Genomic DNA, 25,691 nt, shown 5'->3' with positions numbered 1-25,691 from the left:
AATGAATGAATGAAGATGAAAAAAAGATTGATTTTCTTGAAACGATCACTAAATCATTAAAACTATCGAGCAGTGAAATTAATTTTTTGAGATTTTTGTATAAACTCCAAGAGTGCATCTAAACATTAATTGATATACAATTCACTTTATGCACTAGTAAATTGATTTCTTTGATGATTTATCAGAGAAACATCTGTTATTTATTAACAACTAGTTTAAGTCGTTTTTGGACTTATTTCAATGAGAAGAATTTTAATATTCTATTGGCATGATTGAGAAGATGTGGTTAAACATGCAATGATGAAAATTTCAATTGACGTCATTTTAACCATGTCTTCTCGAAGATATTGCCACTGTATTGTTGAGATTGTCCTGATTAAAATGAGTCCAAACACGACGTGAATCGAACTAGTTCACAATTCCATGAAAACGAGCCTTTAATTTCTCTAATTACAACAATTCAGTAAAACTACTCCGATTTCTACCGTGTTTGGACTCGTTTCAATCAGCACAATCTCAGCAATCCATTTCCACCATACTTGAGAAGCTAAAGTTAAAAGGACTAAAGTTGAAATTTTCCTCGTTGCACCAATTACAATTTTCAATTTTTAACGAACTGCCTTCCACCCACTGTATTAATCCTCCACCTTCATCCTACTCGAGTCAATTCTCGTTGCAAAATACCTCCCTCCTATATCGTCTGCTCGCTTAAATTCCACTGTCGACCAAAATTTCAATATCTCAATATCTCAAAATTTCAAGATTTCAAGATTTCAAGATTTCAAAATTTCAAAATTTCAGAATTTCAAAATTTGCTATATATATATACTGCCACCGAAAGAATCAGCGCGTCACCCGAGCGACCGGGGAACCTTGGCGAGGGAAAATAAATAATAGTGAGCGACCTTCGTGGCCGGCCGCGAGAGCGAAGTTAATTGCTCTCCACGTGGCCGCGCTACCGACGTTCGAAAATAATATCCCGAGATCAGCGTAATGGCACTGTTACACGGGACGGTTTACGCGCCGCGACCTCGCGACGTGTTCTTGACCACCGTTTTTCCATCGTTGGCACGCTGTTTGTCACGCTGGTTGTCGTACTGACCTCTTGCCTGTGATTTATTTTTTAACAAGTGAACACGTTACCTATATTTTATATAAAGTTAAAGAAATTAATCTTATAGATATTGTTATTATTGCTGTTTGTTGTGCTGACCTCTTGCCCTGTGATTTATTTTTTAACACGTTAACACGTTACCTATATTTTCCATAAAGCAAAAGAAATTATAGATATTGTTATTACTGCAGTTTGTCGTACTGACCTCTTGCACTGTGATTTATTTTTTAACGCGTTAACATATTCCTTATCTATATTTTACATTAAACAAAAGAAATTAATTTTAAATTGTAATTAATGTACAATATATAATGTATAGTATATAATTTATACAAAATATAATATATTTATACAAATTATAATATAGTTTATAATGTATAGTGTATGATTTATACAAAATATAATGTACTTATATAAATTATAATACAGTATATAATGTGTAATATATAATGTATAGTATATAATTTGTATGAAATATAATGTATAGTATACAATTTATACAAAATGCAATACATTTATATAAATTATAATATAGTATATAATATACAATATATAATGTATGGTATATAATGTATAACATATAATGTATAGTATATAATTTATACAAAATATATTATATTTAAAATAAATTATAGTATAGTACATAATGTATAATATATAATGTATAATATAATATATAGTTATATAATTTACATAAAATACACTATACTTATATAAACTATAGTACACTTAAATAAAACATACACTTCACTGTAACACAAAAGATAAATAACCTAACCTCAGATTAAAACAATTTGAAATCTGACTAGGCCCTAATCCCAGTCGAATCGTGGAAGTCGTGGTGCACAATAAATGACGGAATCTCTTCCGCCTGCGTCTCGCATTTTTCCCAGGCGAAGAATGCAATTTGTGGTGAACGGAACGGTTCCTTTTTATTCCGGAACGGAAGAGTTTTTACCGATAGAATGCTTCGGATATCGGCGCGCGGCGGGATTCCTGCCGTCGGGTGGTTCTCCGGGATCTTAGAAAAACCGACGTTCCTGCTTTTTCTGCTGTGTATCTTACAGTCGTTTATCAACATTTTTAATGGTTTCCTGTCATTTTGCGTTATTACAGAGGCACTGGATTTTCTTGAATTTGTAAATTAGTAAAAATTTACTACATTCTGAATGTAATGAATTTAAATATAAATTTAAAAATAAAAGAATAATTTATATATGTGTGTGTGTAATAAATTGGTATAAATTAAATTGTTATAAATTAAATAAATGTATATATATAAACGTAACAGAATTTTTAATATACAATAAAAAAAGAACGCGAAAAGGATATTTATAAATTTATAATATACAATAAAAAACAAGAAGAAAGATATTTACAAGTTTACAATTTATAATAAAAAACCAAGAGAAGGATATATATAAGTTTTTAATTAATAATAAAAAAAACGAGAGAAGGATATATATATAACATCAATAAAAACCCCAAATAAGAAATTGACAAGTTCATAATACACAACAAGAAGAAACCATTGCCGCCAAAACCGAATCGCAGGGGTCGCTTATTCCGCGTTATCTCCTTCGCCCATCGGCGTTTGTCCGTCCGACCGCCCGTCCAGTGCGCGCCTTGGCTGCCCCGGCGATGATAGCGATACCGTTTAAATGGAAATTTCCTCGTAAATTAACGTTTAACGCATGTAAACACGGCTCCCTTATCCGAATGAGAAATCAAGTAACAACTATCATTTGTATTCACTATCGATAACTTCGCCTCACTCATTACTTCACGAACACAACCTCTAATACACTTTTATTATCTCGTAACACGCATAATGGAATTTATACTTCGCCCGGCTTTATTATCGTACGCGCTTTTCTTAAATTTATTTTGCTCGTCTCGAGCTGCCGTTTTGTAGGCGTGAATAATTGAGAAATTTATTGATTTATCAACTGAATTCTTTTTCAATTTATTTAATCTTTTGTCAATTTATTTAATTTTTTGTCAATTTAATTCTTTTTCAATTTATTTAATCTTTTATCAATTTAATTTTTCATCAATTTAATTCTTTTCCAATTTATCGATACAATTCTTTCTCAATTTATTGATTTCATTTTTTATCAATTCAATTATTTATCAGTATAATTCTTTTTCAATTTATCAATTGAATTTTTTTGAATTTTAATTCTTGATTTTTTAATTCTTGAACTGATTTTTAATTCTTTTCACTGCTATTTTAGTTTTAATAATAATTGTTTAGTGAAAAGGATAATTTAAGGATAAGATTATCATTTATTAAATATTCAGTATTCGTAACCTGTGACAGAAAAAACTAAACACGTCAACTTCTACACACGAAAGATAAAGTCAACTGTATATCAACATTTTGTTATACAAATAATTACATTGTACATTAATAACCCTGTAAACATTGTTGTTATGGTGAATAAAGTTATCAATAATAAGTGTTACGGTTTCCTATATATTTATTTGCAAAAATGGAGGTACAATCATTTGTAACGTATGACGTATGCTTATTACTTTATTGTAAAATAATTTGAATAATTAAATAATATTATTTAAATTCTTCAATTGGAAGGATTTTTTGATTTTTAAATATTGAAATAAATATTTATTACGGATGAACATTAAATTCATTTCCGGCACTCTATGCTTTATGAGTTCCAATTTAGTCATGACATCACAGAAGCCCATAAAAATTTATGCCCTGTGTTTGGGCCATCCAACATTGCAGCGAGCACAGACCAAAGATGGTTTTTATTATTCTTTTTACGGTCAAAGGAGGAGTTGTCTTTATATCCGGATAAATGACCTAATTAACCCTTTGCCCTACAATATCATGACAGGCTTGTGAGGATTTCAAGCGGAACTTTATATTTAATAATAGAAAGACATTATTCAATTTGGACTTGAAAAGATTGACATTTATATTTGTTGATCATTCATAGGGAAAAATTATATTTAATAATGGAAAAATAATATTCAATTTGGACTTGAAAAGATTAAGTGTCATTTATATTTGTTCACCATTCATTGCATAAATTACATTTAATGATATTTAATATTTCTGCAACTTACAACATCAAATTGATAAAATTCATTAAACGTCTGAAAGTCTTTGAATTTATTAGATGTCGAAAAGAATGAATTGATCTTTTAAACCAACATCTATAAAAAATTGAATTTGTCCTAAAAAAAAGAACACAAATATTGATATACAATATTTTATTTAGAATATTATATACAATAATATATACAATATTTTATGTACAATAGTATGTATAATATTTTATATACAATAATATATACAATAATATATGCAACAATATATACAACATTACATACAACATTTAATATACAACAATACATACAATAACACAATAAAATTCCCAACAACCAAAAAACCAAAATACCCAAAAAAAGAACACATTCCTCCACCCCAATATTCCCCCGATCGCCGCGTCCCTCCGCGGCCCAGGTCGTTGCATTTGACACGACCTTCGAAGTTCATTGAATAGGTTCTTGCTCTTGCCTTCGCGACGCGGCTCGTACGCGTGCGCGCGCAGCGGCCTGGCGGGAACGGCCGGCGCGGAACAAGCAAATGATCCGAGAAAAAGCTTCGCCCTCCCATCGTCCCGTTAAATGGTCCTTCGTAAATCAGGCGGCGTCAGTTTTTACGCTGATTCGGTTAAAATATATTGGAACAATAATTCCGGTGCGCCGGCGGAATGAAACTTTGCTGTTGCTGCGCAGCGTCGACTGCACGGTACGGCGACACGCTTCGTGCACGGTAATCGGGTTTGTTGGAGCGGTTAACCTATTCGCTACCTGTGGTTTTTTTTGAAGATGGTTGTTGGGGTTAGAGTGTTTTAGGGATTTGGTGAGATGATGAGTGATGTGGGGATGTTGAAGGTTTTGTGTATGAATGAATAAATATTTGTAGTTTTATTTGTAGTTTTGTTTATAGTCCTATATTTATTTGTAGTTTTATTTATAGTCCTATATTTATTTGTAGTTTTATTTATAGCTTTATTTATAGTTTTATGTATAGTTCTATATTTATAGTTCTGTATTTATTTATAGTTTTATTGTAGTTTTTTCATAGTTTCATTTATAGTTTTATTGTAGTTTTTTCATAGTTTCATTTATAGTTTTACTTATAGTTCTCTATATTTATTTATAGTTTTACTTATAGTTCTCTATATTTATTTATGGTTTTATTTATAGTTTTATTTATAGTTTTATTTATAGTTTTAAATTTATTTAATTTTATTTATAGTTTCATTTATAGTTTCATGTTATATATATATATATATATATATATATTATATTATATATATATATATATATATATATATATTATATTATATATATATATATATATATATATTATATTTAATTTTTATATTACAATATTTATTTATAGCTTTACATTATATTTTTAATTGAACCTACTCGCTACCTGCAGTTGTTTTGATGACAGTTTTTGAGGTTAGAGTATTTTAGTAATTTAGTAAGATGTTAAGTGACAGAAGAATCTTGAACGTTTTATGTATATATAAATAAATAAATAAATAAATATTAATAGTTTCATTTATAATTTTATATTTATTTATAGTTTTATTTGTAGTTTGATATTTACCTACATCTACCTACATGTATCTACATCTATCTACATCTATCAATCTCTATATCTATCTACATCTATCTACATCTATCAATCTTTATATCTATCTACATCTATCTACATCTATCTACATCTATCTACATCTATCAATCTCTATATTCATCTAACTAAAAAATTAATATTGATTAACTAGTTAGTTAATTCAATATCGTATTAATTTAATATATTATTAATTTAATATTAGTTACTCAATTTAATATTTTTAATATTTATATCTATTTACATCTGTTTACATCTATATTCATCTAACCAAACAATTAACATTGATAAACCAATCACAAATAAGAACTACACAACATTGTATATTCCATTCCTAAAAACCCAACTCACGTCGAAAACAATTACCCCGTTACCCCGACATAACCCCAAACCCACCTCAATATCATCTCCCATTCCGATTCAACTAACGGTCACGTCCGTCGTCGTTCGATTGCGGGTCAAATTCTTCCGTTCGGAATGCGCGCCAAGGGAAGAAAACGCGCGCTCCGGTGCAGCTCGAAATTTAGTTCGCCTCGAAAAACCGCGCCCAGAAAAACGCGAGCGCGACTGCGCCGCGCCGCGCCGCCCTGCCCCCCTGCGCGACGCGGCGGCCCAATCTGCGCCGCGCGCAAGTTTCCAAGTACGATTTACCGTTCAATCCCCCGGCCGATACCTCTCGGGTTTTTGCGGCTCGGGGCAGCGATGAACCAGGCATAAATCACTGGCCGAGCGAGGCGCTGTGGGACGCGAAGGATGGGACGGTGGGGACAGCTGAGGGATGTTTGGATGTTGTGTTTTGGAGGGAAATCGGATTTGGGATTTGGGATTGGGGATGTGGAGTGGTTGTTGGTTTTGGGGTTGTGATGTGGTAAATGGTTGTTTTGTTTTATATTATAGTAAGTGGTCATATTATATTATATTATGTTGTATTATAAATGATTATATTATGTTATGTTATAAATGGTTACATAATATTACATTATATTACATTATATTATATTATATTATATTATATTATATTATATTATATTATATTATATTATATTATAAGTAGTTATATTGTATTATTAATGGTTATATGCTAATATATATATAATATATATAATATGGAAATATTCAATTTATGTAACGAAAAAGGAAGTGACATTAAAATGGGTCTAATATGGTTGAGAGTCACCGGTGACCCCAACGAGATTTAACATGTCAATAATAAAGTAATTGTATCGATTATAGTTGAGAAATAAATCGCAAGGCAAAGGATTAAGGAACATTCGAATTTTGTCAAAAAAACCAACATCCCTTCTAACCTCCCAAAAAAGTCTTGAAATTGCAGGCGCAGCTAATTTTGAACCGCCCTGTAGTTTTAGTATTAAGTTAGTATTAAGAAACATTCGAATTCCGTCAAAAAACTGAAATCCCTTCCAACCTCCAAAAACTCTTGTTATTCCAGGCGCAGCGATGTTCATTATCTATAAATTGTAATTACAAAAATTACTGTTAAAAAACATTCGAATTTTGCCAAAAAACTGAAATCCCTTCTAACCCCAAAAAACTCTTGAAATTCCAGGCGCAGCAATATTTAAATTTATTTATTATCAATTTTTTAAATTTATTATCAATAGAACACAGAAAGGAATGGGTACTTTTCACCCACACAGTAGTGTTAATATTAACAAACACTAGAATTTACTCAGAAAACCAACATCCCGTCTAACCCCGAAAACTCTCGTCATTCCAGGCGCAGCGATGTTCAAGCGGCTCTCGAAGTCCCGCCGGCACAGCGCGGACGACGTCGCGCTGTCGCTGGCCAGCAGCCCGGCGCAAGACGCGCCGGCGGGCCCGTCGGCGGCGCGCGACGGCTGCCAGGCGGTCGGCCCGGCCGCGCTGCTGCGCGTTTCGCGGACGAAGTACACCAGGCGCAGCTGTGGCGACGCGAGCGCGATGCAGGCGCTGCTCGCGACGAAGCAGGAGCAGCAGCAGCAGCAGGACGACTACCAGATGGTCACCGCCGTCCCCGCGTTCATCGTCGAACACGAGCCGGAGAAGCAGCGAGGTAATTTGCGAGTCTGTCCGCGCCAATTAGTGATGATCGATTGACGAGGGACCGGGATGGGATTGACACTGTTACAGGGTAGATGACAGTTTTTAAAGTTTCTGTTGCAGTTTTGGGTGAGGTAGTTGGGAGTGTAGGGAAGTATGAGGAAGTATGGGGAAGTATGTGGAAGGATAGGGAAGTGTAGGAAATTTTATGAAACTATAGAAAAGTATACTGTATGAAACTATACCAAGCTATAGAAAACTATAGAAAACTATATGAAACTATATAAAGCTATATAAAGCTATATAAAAAAATGTAAAACTATATAAAACTGTATAACACAATGTAAAACTATATGTCAAGCTAACTGATTCTGTAACAAACAGTATGAAACTGTATATATATATATATAAACTTTAACATAAACTTTAACATTCTTTAACATAAATTTAACATAAACTTTAACATAAACTTTAACACACTTTAACACAAACAAATTCTTTAAAAAATCAAGATACACATTTAGAACAGAAAAATGATAAAATAACTGGACAAAGAAATTGTTATAATTCTCCCAAGAATAAAACAATAAATGAAAAAACCATGTTTTAGCCACAACAAGACTTCATCCTCATTGATCAAAATGATTTCTCAAATCACTCCTCATTCTCAAATTCTCAAATAAAAATCAGAATGCAAATTTAGAACACAAAAATGATAAAACACCTTAATAAACAAATCCTTATAATCCCAGCACTAAAACAAACGCAAAAAGGACCATTACAATCCCTCTATCTTCAACCCTCCAACAAAACCGGTTCGCTCTCAGATTTATGCGATAATGATTTTTGCAGGTCAAAATGTGTTAATAACTGTAACAGCACAAAGAAACAGCCGAGAAGCCTAACGCCGTTGCGGCCGACTAATAACTGTTCCAATAACGATAAATTACCATTGATCAGTGGTTCAGTTATTCGCGGATCAAGAGAAACATCATAATCTTACGTAACCGCGTAATATACGCGCGGCGAGAGCATTTTCCCGGACGTTCGTAGCGAAACGCGGTTGGAGTACAGTAATTTATCGCGCGCGAGTCGGAATTATCGCGAAGATTATAAACAATCGCGGTTTGATTGCACTGTTCGACGTGATTTTTGTTTTGTGGTGGTCATTGGGTGGTTCTTGCGGTGTTCATGGCGTTAAATGTGAGTCAGGGAATTAAGTAGAATTAAGAATTAAGTAGATTGAGAGATTTGGGGGTTGTGGAAATGGTCGAATTTTTGGAAGAAATGGGTGGTACTTGGAAAGTAGAAACGATGGGTGGGTTAAATTTGTTGGGGAAATAGGAGAGGGATGCACGAATGTGTAGATATAAAGATTTTGGGCATTGCGTGCATTAAATGATTTTAAATGATGGTCAAGGTGTGAAGGTAGGTTCGCGTACTTTGTAAAAATGGTCGAATTTTTGGAAGAAATTGGTGTTACGTGGAAAGTAGAAATGATAGGTGGTTCAAATTTGTTGGGAAAAGTAGAGGAGAGATGCCCGAATGTGTAGATATAAAGATTTTGAATGTTGCCTGTCATTAAATGCTTGTAATTGATGATCAACGTTTAAGAAAGGGTAGATGCGTAAGCTGAACAAAAAGAAGAATGCAGTAGCTGAACAAAAAGATTGAAACCAGTCATTTGGACTGGTACGTAGATCTAATGTTAAATAAAAATTATATGTACTAACAAGATTGAGGATTGGACACACAAATCTTTCTTACTAATACATTATTAACACTAGAACTACCTATTTAATAAACTACCAACCTAGCAAAAACAAAGAAATGAATAAATCCTTCAAGAACTAAAAAGAGAATTATTTATTCCATTAAAATTGACAAATTTGAGAAGATAAGATTAAAATGACTGCAATTGAAATTTTCTTTAATGAATGTTTAATCGCACCTTCTCAATCGTAGTACCAATGGAATATTGAGATTTTCCTGATTAAAATGAGCCCAAACACGGCCTAGATCGGACTAGTTTTAGGTTTTGATGGAAACGCGCCTTTAGTTTCGTTAATTATATCAATTCCGTAAAACTAATCCGATTCCTATCGCGATTGGACTCATTTTAATCAGCAGAATCTCAGCAATTCACTGACATTATGTTTGAGAAGGTACGAGTAAAATGACTGCAATTGAAATTTTCTTTGTTGCATATTTAACCTTATCTTCTCAATCATAGTACCATTGGAATATTGTGATTTCCCTGATTAAAATGAGTCCAAACACGGCGTAAATTGGACTTGTTTTACAATTTCATGGAAACGCGCCTTTAATTCCATTAATTACATCAATTCCGTAAAACTAGTCCGATTCCCATCATGTTTGGACTCATTTTAATCAGCACAATCTCGACATTCCATTGGTACCACTCCGACTTAATGTAATTAATGAACCTGAAGGCTCGTTTCCATGAAATCGATAAGAATAGTCCGATTTACGTCGTGTTTGGACTCATTTTAATCAGAAAAATTTCAGCAATCCATTTATACTACATTTGAGATGGTAATGTTAGAATTATTATGTTTATATCCAACGCGTGTGTTTAGGGGTGTTTTCAGCCCTTGAACCTGAATATTGGCAGATAAGGAAAAATACTTATCAAACATTTTCTTAAAATCTATGTCTCACATGAGTTTCATGAAAATCAGCTTGTGCTGGCTGAAAAGTAATATGTAATCCCCTTGTTAGTAATATGCTCAAACTTATTATGCACGGTGCCCGGCTCTCTAAATTGAGATGATGCAATCTGTCTCTAGGAAGTTCACTGGTAACGTTACAGTTATGCAGACTGTCCTTTTCTCTGCACAGGTGTACATCTAAAAATAAATAAATAAATAAAAAAAATAAATAAATGATACAAGAATATGTCATTTCATTTGCAACAATCTGTTGAATTTTTTTTTACAAAACACTTTTCATTAACATGCAAATAGTTCTCATATGAAATACTTGCAAATAATTGTAACATGAAAGCCTGATTTAATTTCTTATTTTTCACATACTTTAACACAAACAGATTCTTTAAAAAATCAGAATACATATTTAGAGGAGGAAAATGATAAAATGACTTGACAAAAGAATTCTTATAATTCTCCTAACAGTAAAACAAATGCTTTCTTATTATTTTATTATCGGCTATGCAATGCACGATAATTAATATATCATTCCACAAAAAATGATACAGTGAGACAGTGTTGCACAGTACAGTTTAATTAAAATTCTGTCAAGAATTTATCTTCTTCTGGTTGGTGTGTAAGAAGTGAAAAGAATAAAGCTTCAGGGAATCTAATTGAAGGCGTCTCAGGCATTTGGAAGGTCCCCGAAGGGCAATCTCATTAAAAGGTTCAAAAAGCGAGATGAAAAGGAATCCAGGGCCACGTCACCATTAATTAATTCCTTGGGAACTGCTCATCCGTCACACTGCAGAATCATGTCAGCAGAACACTGTGTTGTTTCACTTGCGAAGGAAGATTTTAATCAATTCCTCATTGTCGTGTGTGTAATATCATTAGCATTGGCGAATCAATAATTATCCTCTGAGTATAAACAAACTATACAAAACATAATGTTCTTGGTATGTTTAAAATGAATTTATTAAACATTTTGCTGGAAAAATTTTACTTAGAGTTAGTAATTAGTAATTCTACTAAGTCTTGCTTTAAAAATTAATCTGTCATGTATGAAATAGATGAACCTTTCGAATAGAACTAATTTATTAATGTGAACTAATTTATTCATGTGTGAAGTTATTACTAATTTCAATCTTTTATCTAATTGAGTTTTACGTACAGTCTATTATTAAAAAGTTGATTGTTTGCTTCTTAAAGTTAGTAATTGGTAATTCTACTAAGCTCCACTTCAAAAATTAACCTCTCATCTAAGTACAAAACAGATTAATCTTTTTAATTTAGATTAATTCAAAATAGATTAATCCAAAATAAATCAATTATTATTAATTTCAATTTTTTATCAAGTTGAACTTTTTACCTCCATTCAGTTATTAAAAACTTAATTATACGTGTCGTATAGCGTGAGTTATTCTCGATCAATGTTTTAATCTGATCTTCATCTGCGGTAGAGTGCCTACCCGAGCGTTCTTGATCTTTAAGATTGAAATCGTCAGCTTTAACACGTTCGCGACGGGTCTTGAATTTAGTGTATCCACCATGGGGCGGTGTTATTTTTCGTACTTTCTCCCATCTGGCGGGGCTAATTCGAAATTATGCATGTATTTATTTTCTCCTTCGTGCTATACTTCAGACCTCAGAGAATAGTTCTCTTGTGGATATAAAGATGTAAATAAATTTGTTAATTACAGTAACCAGTCATTTAAATGCTGTGACGCGATAGTAGTTCATGTGCCACCGGTGGTACATCCCGTCGCCATAAACAGCGCATATCTTGTTCGCCGCTTGTGTGACATTTTTGCCTTTCCGTAAAAGAAAAGCATTAAATACCCAAAATGCACTTCGTTCTCTTTCACATTCAAACGCGTACAAAACTGACAAAAATTAACGTATCGTAACCAAATTGTTTTCCAAATATGCCTGAAGTACTGTTACGATATGCATGCCATTTGTTTTCAATCATTCCGATATACTCAGACCTGTCCGTCACCTAGCAAAAATCGGCACGAACTTTCCGGACAACCCAATAAAACCTGCATCAGTGTGGACATAAGGGATCGCATTACGTAATATCGGGTTCAACGCTTGAAAATTAATAGGGACTCCGGCGGTCGGTTGCAAATTTAATCAGCCCTTGACATCGCTGAGAAATTAATGTCCACTCGAGGTGTGTCCCATTTACCGGCGTGCCACGCCTAATTAATTCTTCCCGCGGAGTGTGTCACCGTCTCCAAGTGGTCCTGTTCTGACACTCGCGCCGTTCGTCCTTCTTTTTCAGTGCAATGATGGATGATACAGTTCCTCCTCCTTTATACGAAAATTTCGCATTCTCCAGAAACAAACGAGCCGCAAGGGAAGTCGTAACAGGAATACTCTTTGAAAACTTTAACCTCAAAGTTAAATGAAAATTCTAGATGCTTTCTTCATGACTTTTTAAGGTTATTTATTATATAGTGATTTTTAGTTTATTTTATTTATTGTGTAGTGGTTTTGAGAGTTTAATTTGTTTATTGTATAGTGATTCTTAGGGTTCTTTAGTTTATTTACTATATAGTGATTTTTAGAATTTTTAATTTATTTATTACATAGTAATTTTTATAGTTCAGTAATAATTAACAACAAGCACAAGAGCAGTTTAGAAATGATTAGCAAAAACGAATAAATTACGTTTGTTGCCTGAATTATAAAGTGAGTCATGTAACCCAGACGGCTTAAATTACTCGTTAACCGTTTGCTAGGCGGAGAAACATTTCTAGCGGAAGTAGTATAGTGTCAAGAGATTTGCATGATATAGTAACTGATATTTTACAATCTTTTCTGTTCGTCGAGATATGAATGTCATCTTGATCCTTTTCAATTTAAAGTACGTAATATTAACTGATGTAACTATTTATACTATTATTTTATCTTGAGTAGTAATTTATATAAATTATTCTAATATAATATTAAATTTAAAACAAATTTAATAAAATTCAATTATTTTAATAAATTATTTAGTTTATTTCTCATTTCAATTGATGAGGAATGAATAATTAAAGACTAAGTATCTTTTTTCTTCGTTATTTGTTATTTTCATTTCAATTAACAATGAATAAGTTCAATTAACCAATAATTAAAAACTAATTATTCATCTTCCCCTCATTAGTTGTAATTTTATTTTCAATTAACAACAAACAATTAATCAAAAACCAATTATTCCCCTTCCCTCCTTTACTTACCATTTTAATTTCAATTAATAATAAACAAATAATTGAAAACTAATTATTCATCTTTCCTTAATTATTCGTTATTTTTTTCATTCATTGTTATTTTCATTTCAATAACAAACAAATGATCAAAAACCAATTATTCACCATCTCGTATTTATCATTTATTACACTCTCTCGATTATTGCGTTGTTTATATTATTCAATGGAAACAGCATTGATGACGGGCTCGATTCGAGTACGGTTAACCGAGATTTTCCTTTCGGCGGTTAGGTCGTGGTTATGCTTAAAATGTGAAGCATGGAAAATTTTAATTTGAGTCATATATGATAATTATATATATGATAATATATGATAATTATATGATATATAAAATATGATAATTATATGATATATGTTAAAATATGATAAAATATGATATATGATATATGTTAAAATATGATAAAATATGATATATGATAAAATATGATATAAATATGATAAAATGTGATAAAATATGATAAAATATGATATATGATAATATGTGGTATACAATATATGATAATATTACAATATTACATTAATGTGCAGTGTTTCGTATTTGATATTTCTAGCATTTTTTTATTTCAGTTATGAAACAAAATATAAATATTTTCACTATTAAATTTAATCTTAATATTTCAATGCTACAACTTATGCTCTGATCGGCAACGAAACTGTCACATTTACAAGATCGCCGGGCTCAGCATGTCGCGCACGTCCGCCGCGCAACGAGACGCGACCGAGTTCGACTCGTGGGACGAGAAAAGAGGCGGGCGAATACGAACGCCACGACTCTCGCATTCGAATGCGCCCGAGGACGCGCGGCCGCGCGCGCAGGAACGCGAGAGCTCGAGGCTCGACCGTTTAACCGTTTAGCCATTCGACTGCGGCGCACGTCGCGGTGAATTAACGCTTTGCCGACCGAGTCGCGCTTTAGCGTTGACGGCTCTTTAGTTTGGGATTCAGCATTATGACCGGGGGTTTTGTAACGTTGGTACTGGGACTAGTGAGAATTTAGTAGGATTAATGTTTGGTGTTTTGTATTTGGTATTTTTTGTATTTGTTTGTCTTGAGTATGAAATTTAGTATTACTATTTCAACTATTCTTTTATTTTAAGTATTAAATTTAATATTAAATTACTATTTTTTACTTTAATATCTCACGGTTTGTTTTCATTAAAATGTGAATTTTACTTATTGAATAAAACTTTTTTTAAGTTTTTAATAAAATTTGTTTAAAACTTCTGAATATAATTTTAGTTTTGAATAAAATTTGAATTTTACGGGAAAATTTTTCCCGCCTAAAATGGCCTGAGCGTCGTCTGCGGAATATTCCGCTTACGGACGCGAATGGATTAACCAATTTTCTTCCAAAAATCAAGTTACACCACTTAAAAAAAAAAACACATAACAAACTGCAAAATAAACATCACAATAAACATCCATAAACTTGCCCTGAAACATAACCTCCAACTCAACTGAAGTAGCCATTCACTTAGCAGCGAACGGTACACGAAAAACTAGTGCGTTTCCGCAACAATCAGTTAACACACGGTGTGCACCGGACACACCGGGAGCACAACAGTACATTCGTAATCCGTTGCTGCAAGGCAAAGGACACCGAAACCGCCGGACCGTGGAGGTCGGCTCGAGAGCACTGACAATTAGACTCGCCACATCAGGAACCGGTGTTCATCGTAGGACGAACGGTGTTTGACATGGGGGATGGAGACTATTGTCACGGAGGGCGGCAAAATTTTGAATGAATATTCATGTTTATATTATTTTGCTTTTGTTTGTTATAAATTTGTAGTATTGTTACTAATTAAATGTTAATGAATTTATAGTATTACAGTTAGTACAGTATATTAGTATTTATATTAGTATATTGGTATATTATTATATTAGTATATTATTATATTAGTATATTAGTATATTAGTATATTAGTATATTAGTATATTAGTATATTAGTATATTAGTATATTAGTATATTAGTATATTAGTATATTAGTATATTAGTATATTAGTATATTAGTATATTAGTATATTAGTATAGTTACTAATTATAGTATTATTATTTTACTTAGAAATAAATAAAATTCATGTAAAGTGATAGCAGAAATTCAGTGAAGTATTGTTTATTTTGTAAGAAAGTAATTATTAGGTTAGGTTCAAGCGCCTAAATTGTTAATAAAAAATTAAAAAATTATCTAATGTTGAAGGAAGGTGAAATGGACTTTCTTAGAAAATGTTTTCGTCATGGAAGTTTCTACAAGTGAATAATTTTCAGTAGTTACAATAATCAATCTTGTTTTTTAAACATTTGCTTTATAATAATGTGACAAATTTGTGATGAAAATTTTAAATTGAAGTCAGATCTAGATGTTGTTTATTTATTTTTAATATGAATGAAATATTACTTACATTCATGTTGAACATTTTTTAAGTAATATTTCATTTATGTTAAAATTAAATAAATGACACCTAGATTTGTCGAATATTTCATTTATGTTAACACTACAACTACTGGCACTCAACTACCGGAACCTGGCACTCGTGACGTCATAGGGGCGGAGAAAGTCGCTCCGAGAGAGCCAACCGCGAGCGCGGTAAGGGGAGGGCGTGTCCTTCGGATCTGACCACTCGGACGAAAGTGCCAACTTACGTGCAACGTTCGGTACGGACGGTCGACAGTTTGTTATTATCATTATTTATTATTTATTTCTAACGAAATCTGTACAAAGAACAGCTAGTGTTGATTTCTTACAGTATCCTTTAGTAAGACTTTAGAAGTATTTATTGTCAGAGTTCCTACAGAATATTTTGAAAACGTCAATTTGAGTCGTTACTTCTATTGCTAAGAAATATCTGAAAAATGTCGACCCGATATTTCGAATACAAATTCCCACCACTTTCATAATTTCAATCTAGAGACAACGAACTCGTTTCACTCGTCGACAGACGATAAATCTGGTGCCGCTGAACTATATAATTTATGATAAAATTTTAACTTTGTAAATCAAATATAGAATCAAATTTAAATTTAGTAAATAAAATATAGAATCAAATTTAAATTTAGTAAATAAAATATAGAATCAAATTTAAATTCTGTAAATTAAATATACAATCAAATTTAAATTTTCTAAATCAAATATAGAATCAAATTTTAATTCTATAAATCAAATATCGAATCAAATTTAAAATTTGCAAATTAAATTCAGAATAAAAATTAAATTTTGTAAAGTAAATATAGAATGAAATTTAAATTTTCTAAATCAAGTATAGAATAAAACTTTCACGCCTAATTGATTAAATGACTAAAATCATCACTACAACCCGAACAAAACACTATTCACTCTCAATTCTCGACACGTGCAACAAAAACCAAACCTAACCAAAACCCAGCCCGACGCCATGACAGCACACCACTACCACCTGTATTCAATGCGCAGCTACACTTTGAAAACTATCAAAGGAGCAAGCTTCGCGATAAAATCGCGCGTCGCAGGTTCGACTTAATAGGCCACGGTTCTGGCCGTGTCACGGTGCCTTCTTCCAGAATTAAATTCCGGATTATTACGCGTCCCGGCTTGCGTCCTCAGTTCTGCGCCGGCTGCCAGCGATGTAAAGCTTTTCCCGCGACTCGTTTCGCCCGTTTCTGTGCTCCGCGACGGCGATTCTGTTGGCGGCTCTTGTCCTCCGCGACTCCTGATGCGCGCTGGAAATGAGACCTGCGAAATTGTAAGGTTTGCGTGATGGAGGTTAAGGGGCGAGTGGGGTGAGTGGGGGTGAGGGTTTTTTAAATTGTGTTGGGTTAGTGAATTTGGATATTTGGCTTTGTCTATAGAATTTTATTAATATGTATTAATTTTATATAATTGATGTAATATTTTTATTAGTGTTAATGTTGTTGTTTTTTTTTGGAATGAAGTGGGGGTAGTTTGAAGAATTGGGAATTTTTGTAATTTTGTAATTTGAAGAATTTGTAATTTTTGTAATTTTGTAATTTTGGAATTTTGTAGTTTGAATAATTTTGAATTTTCTTTTATTTATAGTATTATATGATATTGGGTAGTTTTAAGAATTTTGAATTTTGTATTTTGAATTTTAATATTTTTATTAGCGTTACTGTTGTTGTTTCGTTTGGAAATAAGTGGGTGTAGCTTAAAGAATTTGGATTTTTTTTCGTTTATAGTATTATATGGTATTGCGTTATCTTTATCGTAATTCGAAAGTTTGTATTTTTAAGAATAATTCTCACACGATGGAGTTCGACAATTAATCCGAGTTTTCATACTCGATTTTCCATGCCTATTTAAAAACGTCTGTTTTGTAGCAGAAAATATGTTAAATAATATAAAATATGTTATAAACAAGCAGCCAGAAAATAATTTCTTTTACAAGAAACAGAATACAGAATGTTTCTCATTCTAAGTTTCATTTCCCAAAAAGTCAAGTTCAAAAAACCGTTGCGCTGAATGCACTCACGCAATCTGCGCATAACTACTACTTAACTTTCTCTGATGACTTGTTCACGTGCTCTTGACTGAATAAAAAAGAAACATGTTAACAAAACCACGTGCATTCATAAATGGACTGCTTTCCATGCAACAATTTAACCCTCTATGGGCCGAATTTTTGTTCATGATTATAACAACGTCTATGCAGTAGAAAATCAATAAATATCCACATATGAATACGAATTAACAATGTACTCAATAGTTTCAATAATTTCATCGAACGAATATATTTTGTAACATTCAAATTACAATGACGTTGAACTTCCACGTCTGAGCGTACGAAAGTTGAAGTTAACTGATTACTTTATTTTATTCACCACTTTCAGTGTAAAACGAAATAAATCAAGAAGATGCCAATGTATACTGATATGTGACTTCAAAATTACATGAGCCTACAGAGGGTTAATCTTTTAATAATTCCTTAATATCAGTGCAACTGAGTATTTAACACGATTGATATTTAATTTCTATAAAAATAGTGGCAACAAATTATTTTTAATTTTTTGAGATGTTTATTATAGTATTGAAGTGGAAATATTCATTTTTAAAATCATTTCGAATATTCGATGTTTTTAAGATATTAATAATTGCTGAACAAAAATTTATCTTCCCAAATGTAGTGCCAGTGAATTGCTGAGATTGTGCTGATTAAAATGAGTCCAAACACGATAGGAATCGGACTAGTTTTACTGATTTAACGAAACTAAAGGCTGGTTTCCATCAAATCGTAAAACTAGTCCGATTCCTATCGTGTTTGTACTCATTTTAACGAGAAAAATCTCAACAATCCATCAGTACGATGATTGAAAAGCTAAAGTAAAATATGCAATGAAAAAAATTTCAATTGCAATAGATTTAATCTTACTTCCTCAAACATAGTGTCAGTGGATTGTTGAGATTGTGCTGATTAAAATGAGCCCAAACACGATGGGATCGGACTAGTTTCACCCATTTAACATAATTAACGAAACTAAAGGCTCGTTTCCATGAAATCGATAAACTAGTCCGATTCACGTCGTGTTTGGGCTCATTTTAATCAGAAAAATGTCAGCAATTCATCGGTGCTACACTCGAGAAGGTAACGTTAAAATAAAAATTTCATTGAAATAATAATTATAATCGAAGCAATCGAAAAATTTAAGTAAAAAGTTGAAATGTCACTCAAAGTCACATCGTGGTCCGATTAGAGTTAACCGAGCCTCACCGTGAAGTGAACAGTTTTTACATTGTATTCCCAACCGTGTCTTTCATCTGAATACCCGTTATTGAGTGTGCGACAACGTAACGGACCGTTCGTGTCGGCGTTATTGCGATACGCTACGATACGCATCATGTGATTAATTAATTGAAACTTTAATGCGTCGTCATTATCTGCGCTGTCCGCGATGGGGAACGCGGATTTTCCGATCCGCATGAATAGCGCATCCGTGTGCCCTCTGGACGTACAGTCGCGTTCAAAAGTTTCCATTTGATTTTCGTCGGAATAAAAAAGCAGAGTTTATCATAGATGTTATTTCGCATTGCATTACTTTATATTAAATTAATATTTTATTATGATTATTGTCATTGTAGCTACTATTATCATTTTATTTTATTATCAGTGTTATCATTGTTACTACTATTATCATTTTATTTTATTATCATTACTATCATAGTTATTATTGTTACTATCAATATTTTATTTATTAATATCATTACTATTTTTGTTATTACTGTTATTATTAACCCTTTGAACTCTGTAGGCTCCAATATTGCATCAGTTATAATATTAAATTATGGGCATAATTATGAAAATGTATAAGTTGTGGGATCATTGAAATGATAGATACAATGAACATTGGATAATTGCGACACTCATTAAACCTTGAATGCTGTGATTATGCACATAATTATTGACCAGGTCAAAAATGACCCATATTTGATTTCTTCTTTTTCGAATGACTAAAAAGATGACAGATATTTTTCTGAGAAATTGTTAGAGACTTTATGCATAATTAATAACCGGGTCAAAAATGACCCATTTCTGATTTTTGCTTTTTCGAATGATTAAAAAGCTGACAGATGTCTCTTTTGGGAAATTGTTAGAGACATTGATTTAACAGTAGGCAAAATGAATTGTGAATTAATTATGGTTTCAACATATAGAATTGTATCTAATTAATTTTGAAGTTTCTGTGTTTCTAGGCAAACTGTACTGTGAATTGATTAAAGTTTCAATAGATACAATTTTGAAGTTCCTATAGGAGAATTTCGAAAAATTTTCCATTTTTCTAGTTATTGAGATGACCGATGATTCTTTGAGGAATCGTTAGAGACATCGATTTAACAGTAACTGAATTGTAAATTGATTAAAGTTTCAATACTGAAGTTTCTATAGAGGAATTTTGAAAAACAAATTTAACTACTCGGTAGTTTTGGTATTAATGAATTACAGCCATAGTGACAGCAGCTTGAAATTTTAATTAAAAATTATTTTGCTCGTTTAATTAATTTTTCCTAATTAAATTTTGGGTATTTCATACAGTTAATACTATAATCGTTATTGGAAATGCCCAAAATTCAATAAAGAAAATCTAATTAAACAGAGAAAATAATTTTTAATTAAAATTTCAAGAGCTGTCTATAACAATATTAATGGTACGTAGTCAATTAATTAAAAGCACTCTAATCAGGAACTTTTGAACTTCACTGTACACATCTGGCTGCAGCAACATTACACTGTAATGAATTTCACTCGTAAAAAGTTAATTGCATCCTCGCTTTTTGGAAGCACTTGGCCAAACGACCGGATTATACAAATTACTGATACTGTTCACATCAATTATAACACCTATTCGGTTCACTAAACACTTCACTTCTGTGGCACTTAAGTGCTTCCTCGTTGATCCATATAATATTCAATAATGAGGTACTACGTAATCACTGTTATTAGATTAAGAGACTAATACATATTATTTTATCGTAATTGTATTGTAATTGTTGTTCCTGTAGGATATAATATGGATAATAGTAATGAGTATGAGACAAATTATAATGGGCGTTAATAATTGTGTTTCAGTATTTTGTAATGGGTGTAATGTGTTATAGTAATGCTGTAATTAATGGTTTAATAATTAGTGTTAATAATGATACTATTAATATTAATGGTAATTAATAGTATTTTATAATGGGTGTAATGTGTTATAGTAATGCTGTAATTAATGGTTTAATAATTAGTGTTAATACTGATACTATTAATACTAATGATAATTAATGGGGTTAATTGTTGCAGTATTTTATAGTGGGTGTAATGTACTATAGTAATGCTGTAATTAATGCTTTAATAATTGGTGTTAATAATGATACTATTAATATTAATGATAATTAATAGTAGTAATTGTTTCATAATAGACCAATAATTACAACAATAGTACATTATACCTACTATAAAATACTAAAATTAATTATTATTATTAACATCAATAATAGTTAGAATATTAACAACATTATTTCTAAATGTGCTTTAAATTGATAAACTTCATTAGATAAATCATTCTTCACTTTCTCAACACCAAATTCAAGAATTTATTCCACACCATTTAGTTGATATATATTTTAATTCTTTGTTTTTCTAATTTCCAAATTCTATGTGTACGGACATCTAGTTCTAAGTACAATATAGCAAATATAATAAATAATAATAATAATAATAATAATAATAATACATTATATGTAATATGATATATAAATAATAATTATAATTTATATATATCATATAGCTATGATAATAATAATAATACATAATATGTAAAATGATATAAAATAATATATATAATATAGGATATAACAATATACACTATATTACTTAATATTTCTTAATCTACTAAATATTAAATACCTAATTCTAATCATATATTATCACTTATTGGATTATTATTATTTAATAATATATACACAATATAACCCATTTTATATAACCATATATAATGTCAAAATTAAAATCAAAGAAAATTTTGTGTAATTAATATTTCTTAACCTACTATATATATTATATAATTAACCCTAATCATAATATGTATAATTAACAATATAATTACATAGTTACTAATGGTACCACACATGGTACATGTGAAACATAACCTCGAACTCACCTGAAATGATCATCAAACTCCCCCAAGCATCTCAGAGCCACAGAGTCCCATCACACTCGTATCGCGTTGCCCGCAAAAAAGCTTCTCAATCATGTTCCGACACGGAAACCAATTTCCTCAATTTGCATTCAATGTGTCTGGCCGGATCGCGGTGGATGACAGCAGTCATTTTCAGCGGTGCGCGCGAGGTAATTATTAGCCCATCGAGGGCTCTTTCGTAGTTGATTAATCAAACGGCTAATTAATCAACGGTATAGCAATGACGCTGACGCGTCATTGGGGCCGGGTGGCGCGCATGCAAATACACCGGCTGCGCAGTCGATTCTGCGCACCGTGGATGATACTCGTTCACTTGCAACGAGATAATAATAAAATTAAAAAATGAATGAATAAATTATAAAATTTTCTTTATTCTTAATTTTGAAATTGTGTATGGTTGTATTAAATGGGTTATATATATTATTAAATATATTATGAAATATATTTTGAAATATATTATGAAATATATTATGAAATATATTTTGAAATATATTATTAAATATATTATAAAATATATATCACTGAATTTTTACTGTTACCCTACAATATAAAGTGTATTTATTTCTAGATATCATACTATAAACATTAATTTTTTTTTAACAATTTTGGGCCTCCCTATATATTAATAAATATAATAATATACACATTTTAATATAATTACTATATATATATATATAATATAATTCAATATACCTTACAATAAACAATAATTTCGTATTCCCAATTCTGGCACCCCTCAACCAATAATCCGCGCCGCCCCTGGCAGTCGCGTCAGCCAGGTTGGAAACCGCTGGCTTAATGAGAACGTAAGGCATCGCACTTGTCACGGCGCCGTTCGACTTGTAATGAATTTTCTGGTTTCCTCCCCGGAGATTAATCCGAGGGATTACTTATCGGCCTCTCCATTGTTCCCTTTTATCTTTGAGTTCGCATCGGCCGATGGGAACGCGTCTAGACGACGGTTACAGCTGATATCAATGTCCGACGGCTTTCAATCGAGATGAATAATCGATATTACGCCGTTCGCAACTCTCGCCACGATTAATGCAACAACGAAATTGGGATATATATTTTAGATAAAAAAAATTTTAATAATTAAATGTCGAAAATATTGATATAATAATAATAAATAAAATAATTATTTTAAATAAAATATTTGTTTTATTAATAACTTCATTTTTAATAAAAATTGATATAATTCAAAATTTAATAAAAACAAATATTTTATTTAAAATAATTGTTTTATTTATTATTATATATATGTATTTAATTATATTTATATTTCAATATAAATAAATATATTTTAATACAAATATTTATTTTATCATATTAATCTCATATTAATAATTATTATTATATTTATTATTATTATTATTATATATATGTATATATAACTGTAATAACATATAATAATAATCAGCTATAAAGTATATAATAAATGAATAAATATTAAATAAATAAAATTTATATTATTATATTTATGCATATACATTATATTTAATTATGTTTAATTGAATTTATATTTAAATATATATATAATTTTTAACATTTGTTGTAATATTTTTTATAGTATTTATTATAATATTTTTCTAATATTATAATATTTATTATAATATTTCTATAATATTTATTAGAATATTTCTATAATATTTTTCTAATATTCATAGATACATTTAATGTTTCCCGCCAAAATCGCCAAACCAACCACCACGCGCCATAGTTACCTCGTTAACCCAATAAACAATTTCAATTCACGTGCGCCGCACGCAGATCGCGTGATCACTTATGCGCGGCCCGTGTCGAAAACTATTCCGCGAATGGAGGCGGCGATTCGCCCCGCCTGGTCGTACGCGAATCTCGTTGCGCCTCTCGGACTACGCGAACGTTTCTCTGCCGAGTGGACGACGCGTTGGACCAGGCTACGCGAAATTGCCGTTTTTGCGGGCTGTATGATGCGTTTCTAAATGGGACTTCGTTTGACGGGTAGTTTGCATCGACGCTTGGAGTACCAGGTGAAAATCACCGATTTCGGATTTTTCAGTTTTGCAGTTATTGAGAATTGATTCAAGTTTCAATTCTGAAGTTTCTATAATGGAATTTCAAAAATAATCGAATTTTCGAGGAATTTCGAAAAGTTAATTTAATTACTCAAAATCAGCTGTTCCTGATTTTTTTCTTTTTGCAATGATTAAGGCAACAGATGTTTCTATGAGAAATTGCTCAAGAAATTGATTTAACAATATACAAATTGTAAATTAATTAAAGTTTTAGTAGATACAGTTTTGAAGTTTCTGTAGAGAAATTTCGAAAATTAATTTAATTGCTGAAGATCACCAATTTTTGATTTTCCATTTTTGCAGTTATTGAGGTGACTAATGATTCTGCGGGGAATCGTTAGAGACGTTAATTTAACGGTAACTGAATTGTGAATTGAACTGTTATTATATTAAATTATATTAGATTTAAAAAATTTTAATCTAAAATTTAAAAAAATTAATATAATATATATTATATTAAAATTTAATTATTTAATAATATAATATATATATATATATGATTAATTATTTTATTATACATATATAAATAAATTCTCAAAAAAACAACATCGGTCATCTTTTTAGTCATTCGAGAAAGCAGAAATCAGAAATTCTGTATCAATCAGTAGTTTTACCGTTAAACAAATAAATATGTTTCAAAATATGATACATACATATATATATAAATTCCTAAATATAATATAGTTCATCATTTATAATAACAATATCTATAGGATTTGTTTCATTATCATTATGCAAAGAAAAACAAAACTGAAAAAAGTCATTGAGTTCCTAAACATAATATAGTTTATAATTTCTAATAACAATATTCATAGGATTAATTTCATTATCATTAAGTAAAGAAAAACAAAACTGAAACGAGTTCCTAAATATAATGTCGTAATTAATAATTTCTAATAACAATATCTATAGGAATTTATAATTTCTAATAACAATATCTATAGGAATTTATGATTTATAATAACAATATCTATAGGATTCATTTCATTTTTATTATGTAAAATACAGGATCACGGCCGTCACGAATATGTGACGCTGCCAGCAAACGCGCTGCGCACGGTGTCCCGCGCATTATCGCCGGAACACGTGTTCCCGATACCTGAGCAGCTTAACAATCGTGTAGCACCGCGGTTTCCAACCTGGGAGGCAAGGACTATTGCCAGGGGAGGCAATAGTGCAGTAATGTTTATTTTGTAAC

The 25,691-nt window shown here is 31.4% G+C and overlaps 1 protein-coding gene across 7 annotated transcripts in view; it reads left to right on the top strand.

Annotated features, from left to right (window-relative positions):
* The window catches only part of LOC116426839 (uncharacterized), a 207,904-nt gene that overhangs the window by 165,578 nt on the left and 16,635 nt on the right, over positions 1-25,691 (top strand). For 6 of the 7 annotated variants that reach the window (XM_076369098.1, XM_076369104.1, XM_076369108.1 and 3 more), the window contains one exon: positions 7,537-7,851. The exons of the other annotated variant lie outside the window; for it this stretch is intronic. In XM_076369098.1, the coding sequence (XP_076225213.1) occupies positions 7,545-7,851 (307 nt within the window). In that variant the 5' untranslated portion in view covers positions 7,537-7,544. The remainder of the gene's footprint in view (positions 1-7,536; positions 7,852-25,691) is intronic. 7 annotated transcript variants of the gene reach the window in all.

Source organism: Nomia melanderi, chromosome 1 (assembly GCF_051020985.1).
Source record: "Nomia melanderi isolate GNS246 chromosome 1, iyNomMela1, whole genome shotgun sequence".
Lineage (NCBI taxonomy): Eukaryota > Metazoa > Arthropoda > Insecta > Hymenoptera > Halictidae > Nomia > Nomia melanderi.
This window is presented reverse-complemented; position numbering and strand designations above follow the sequence as displayed.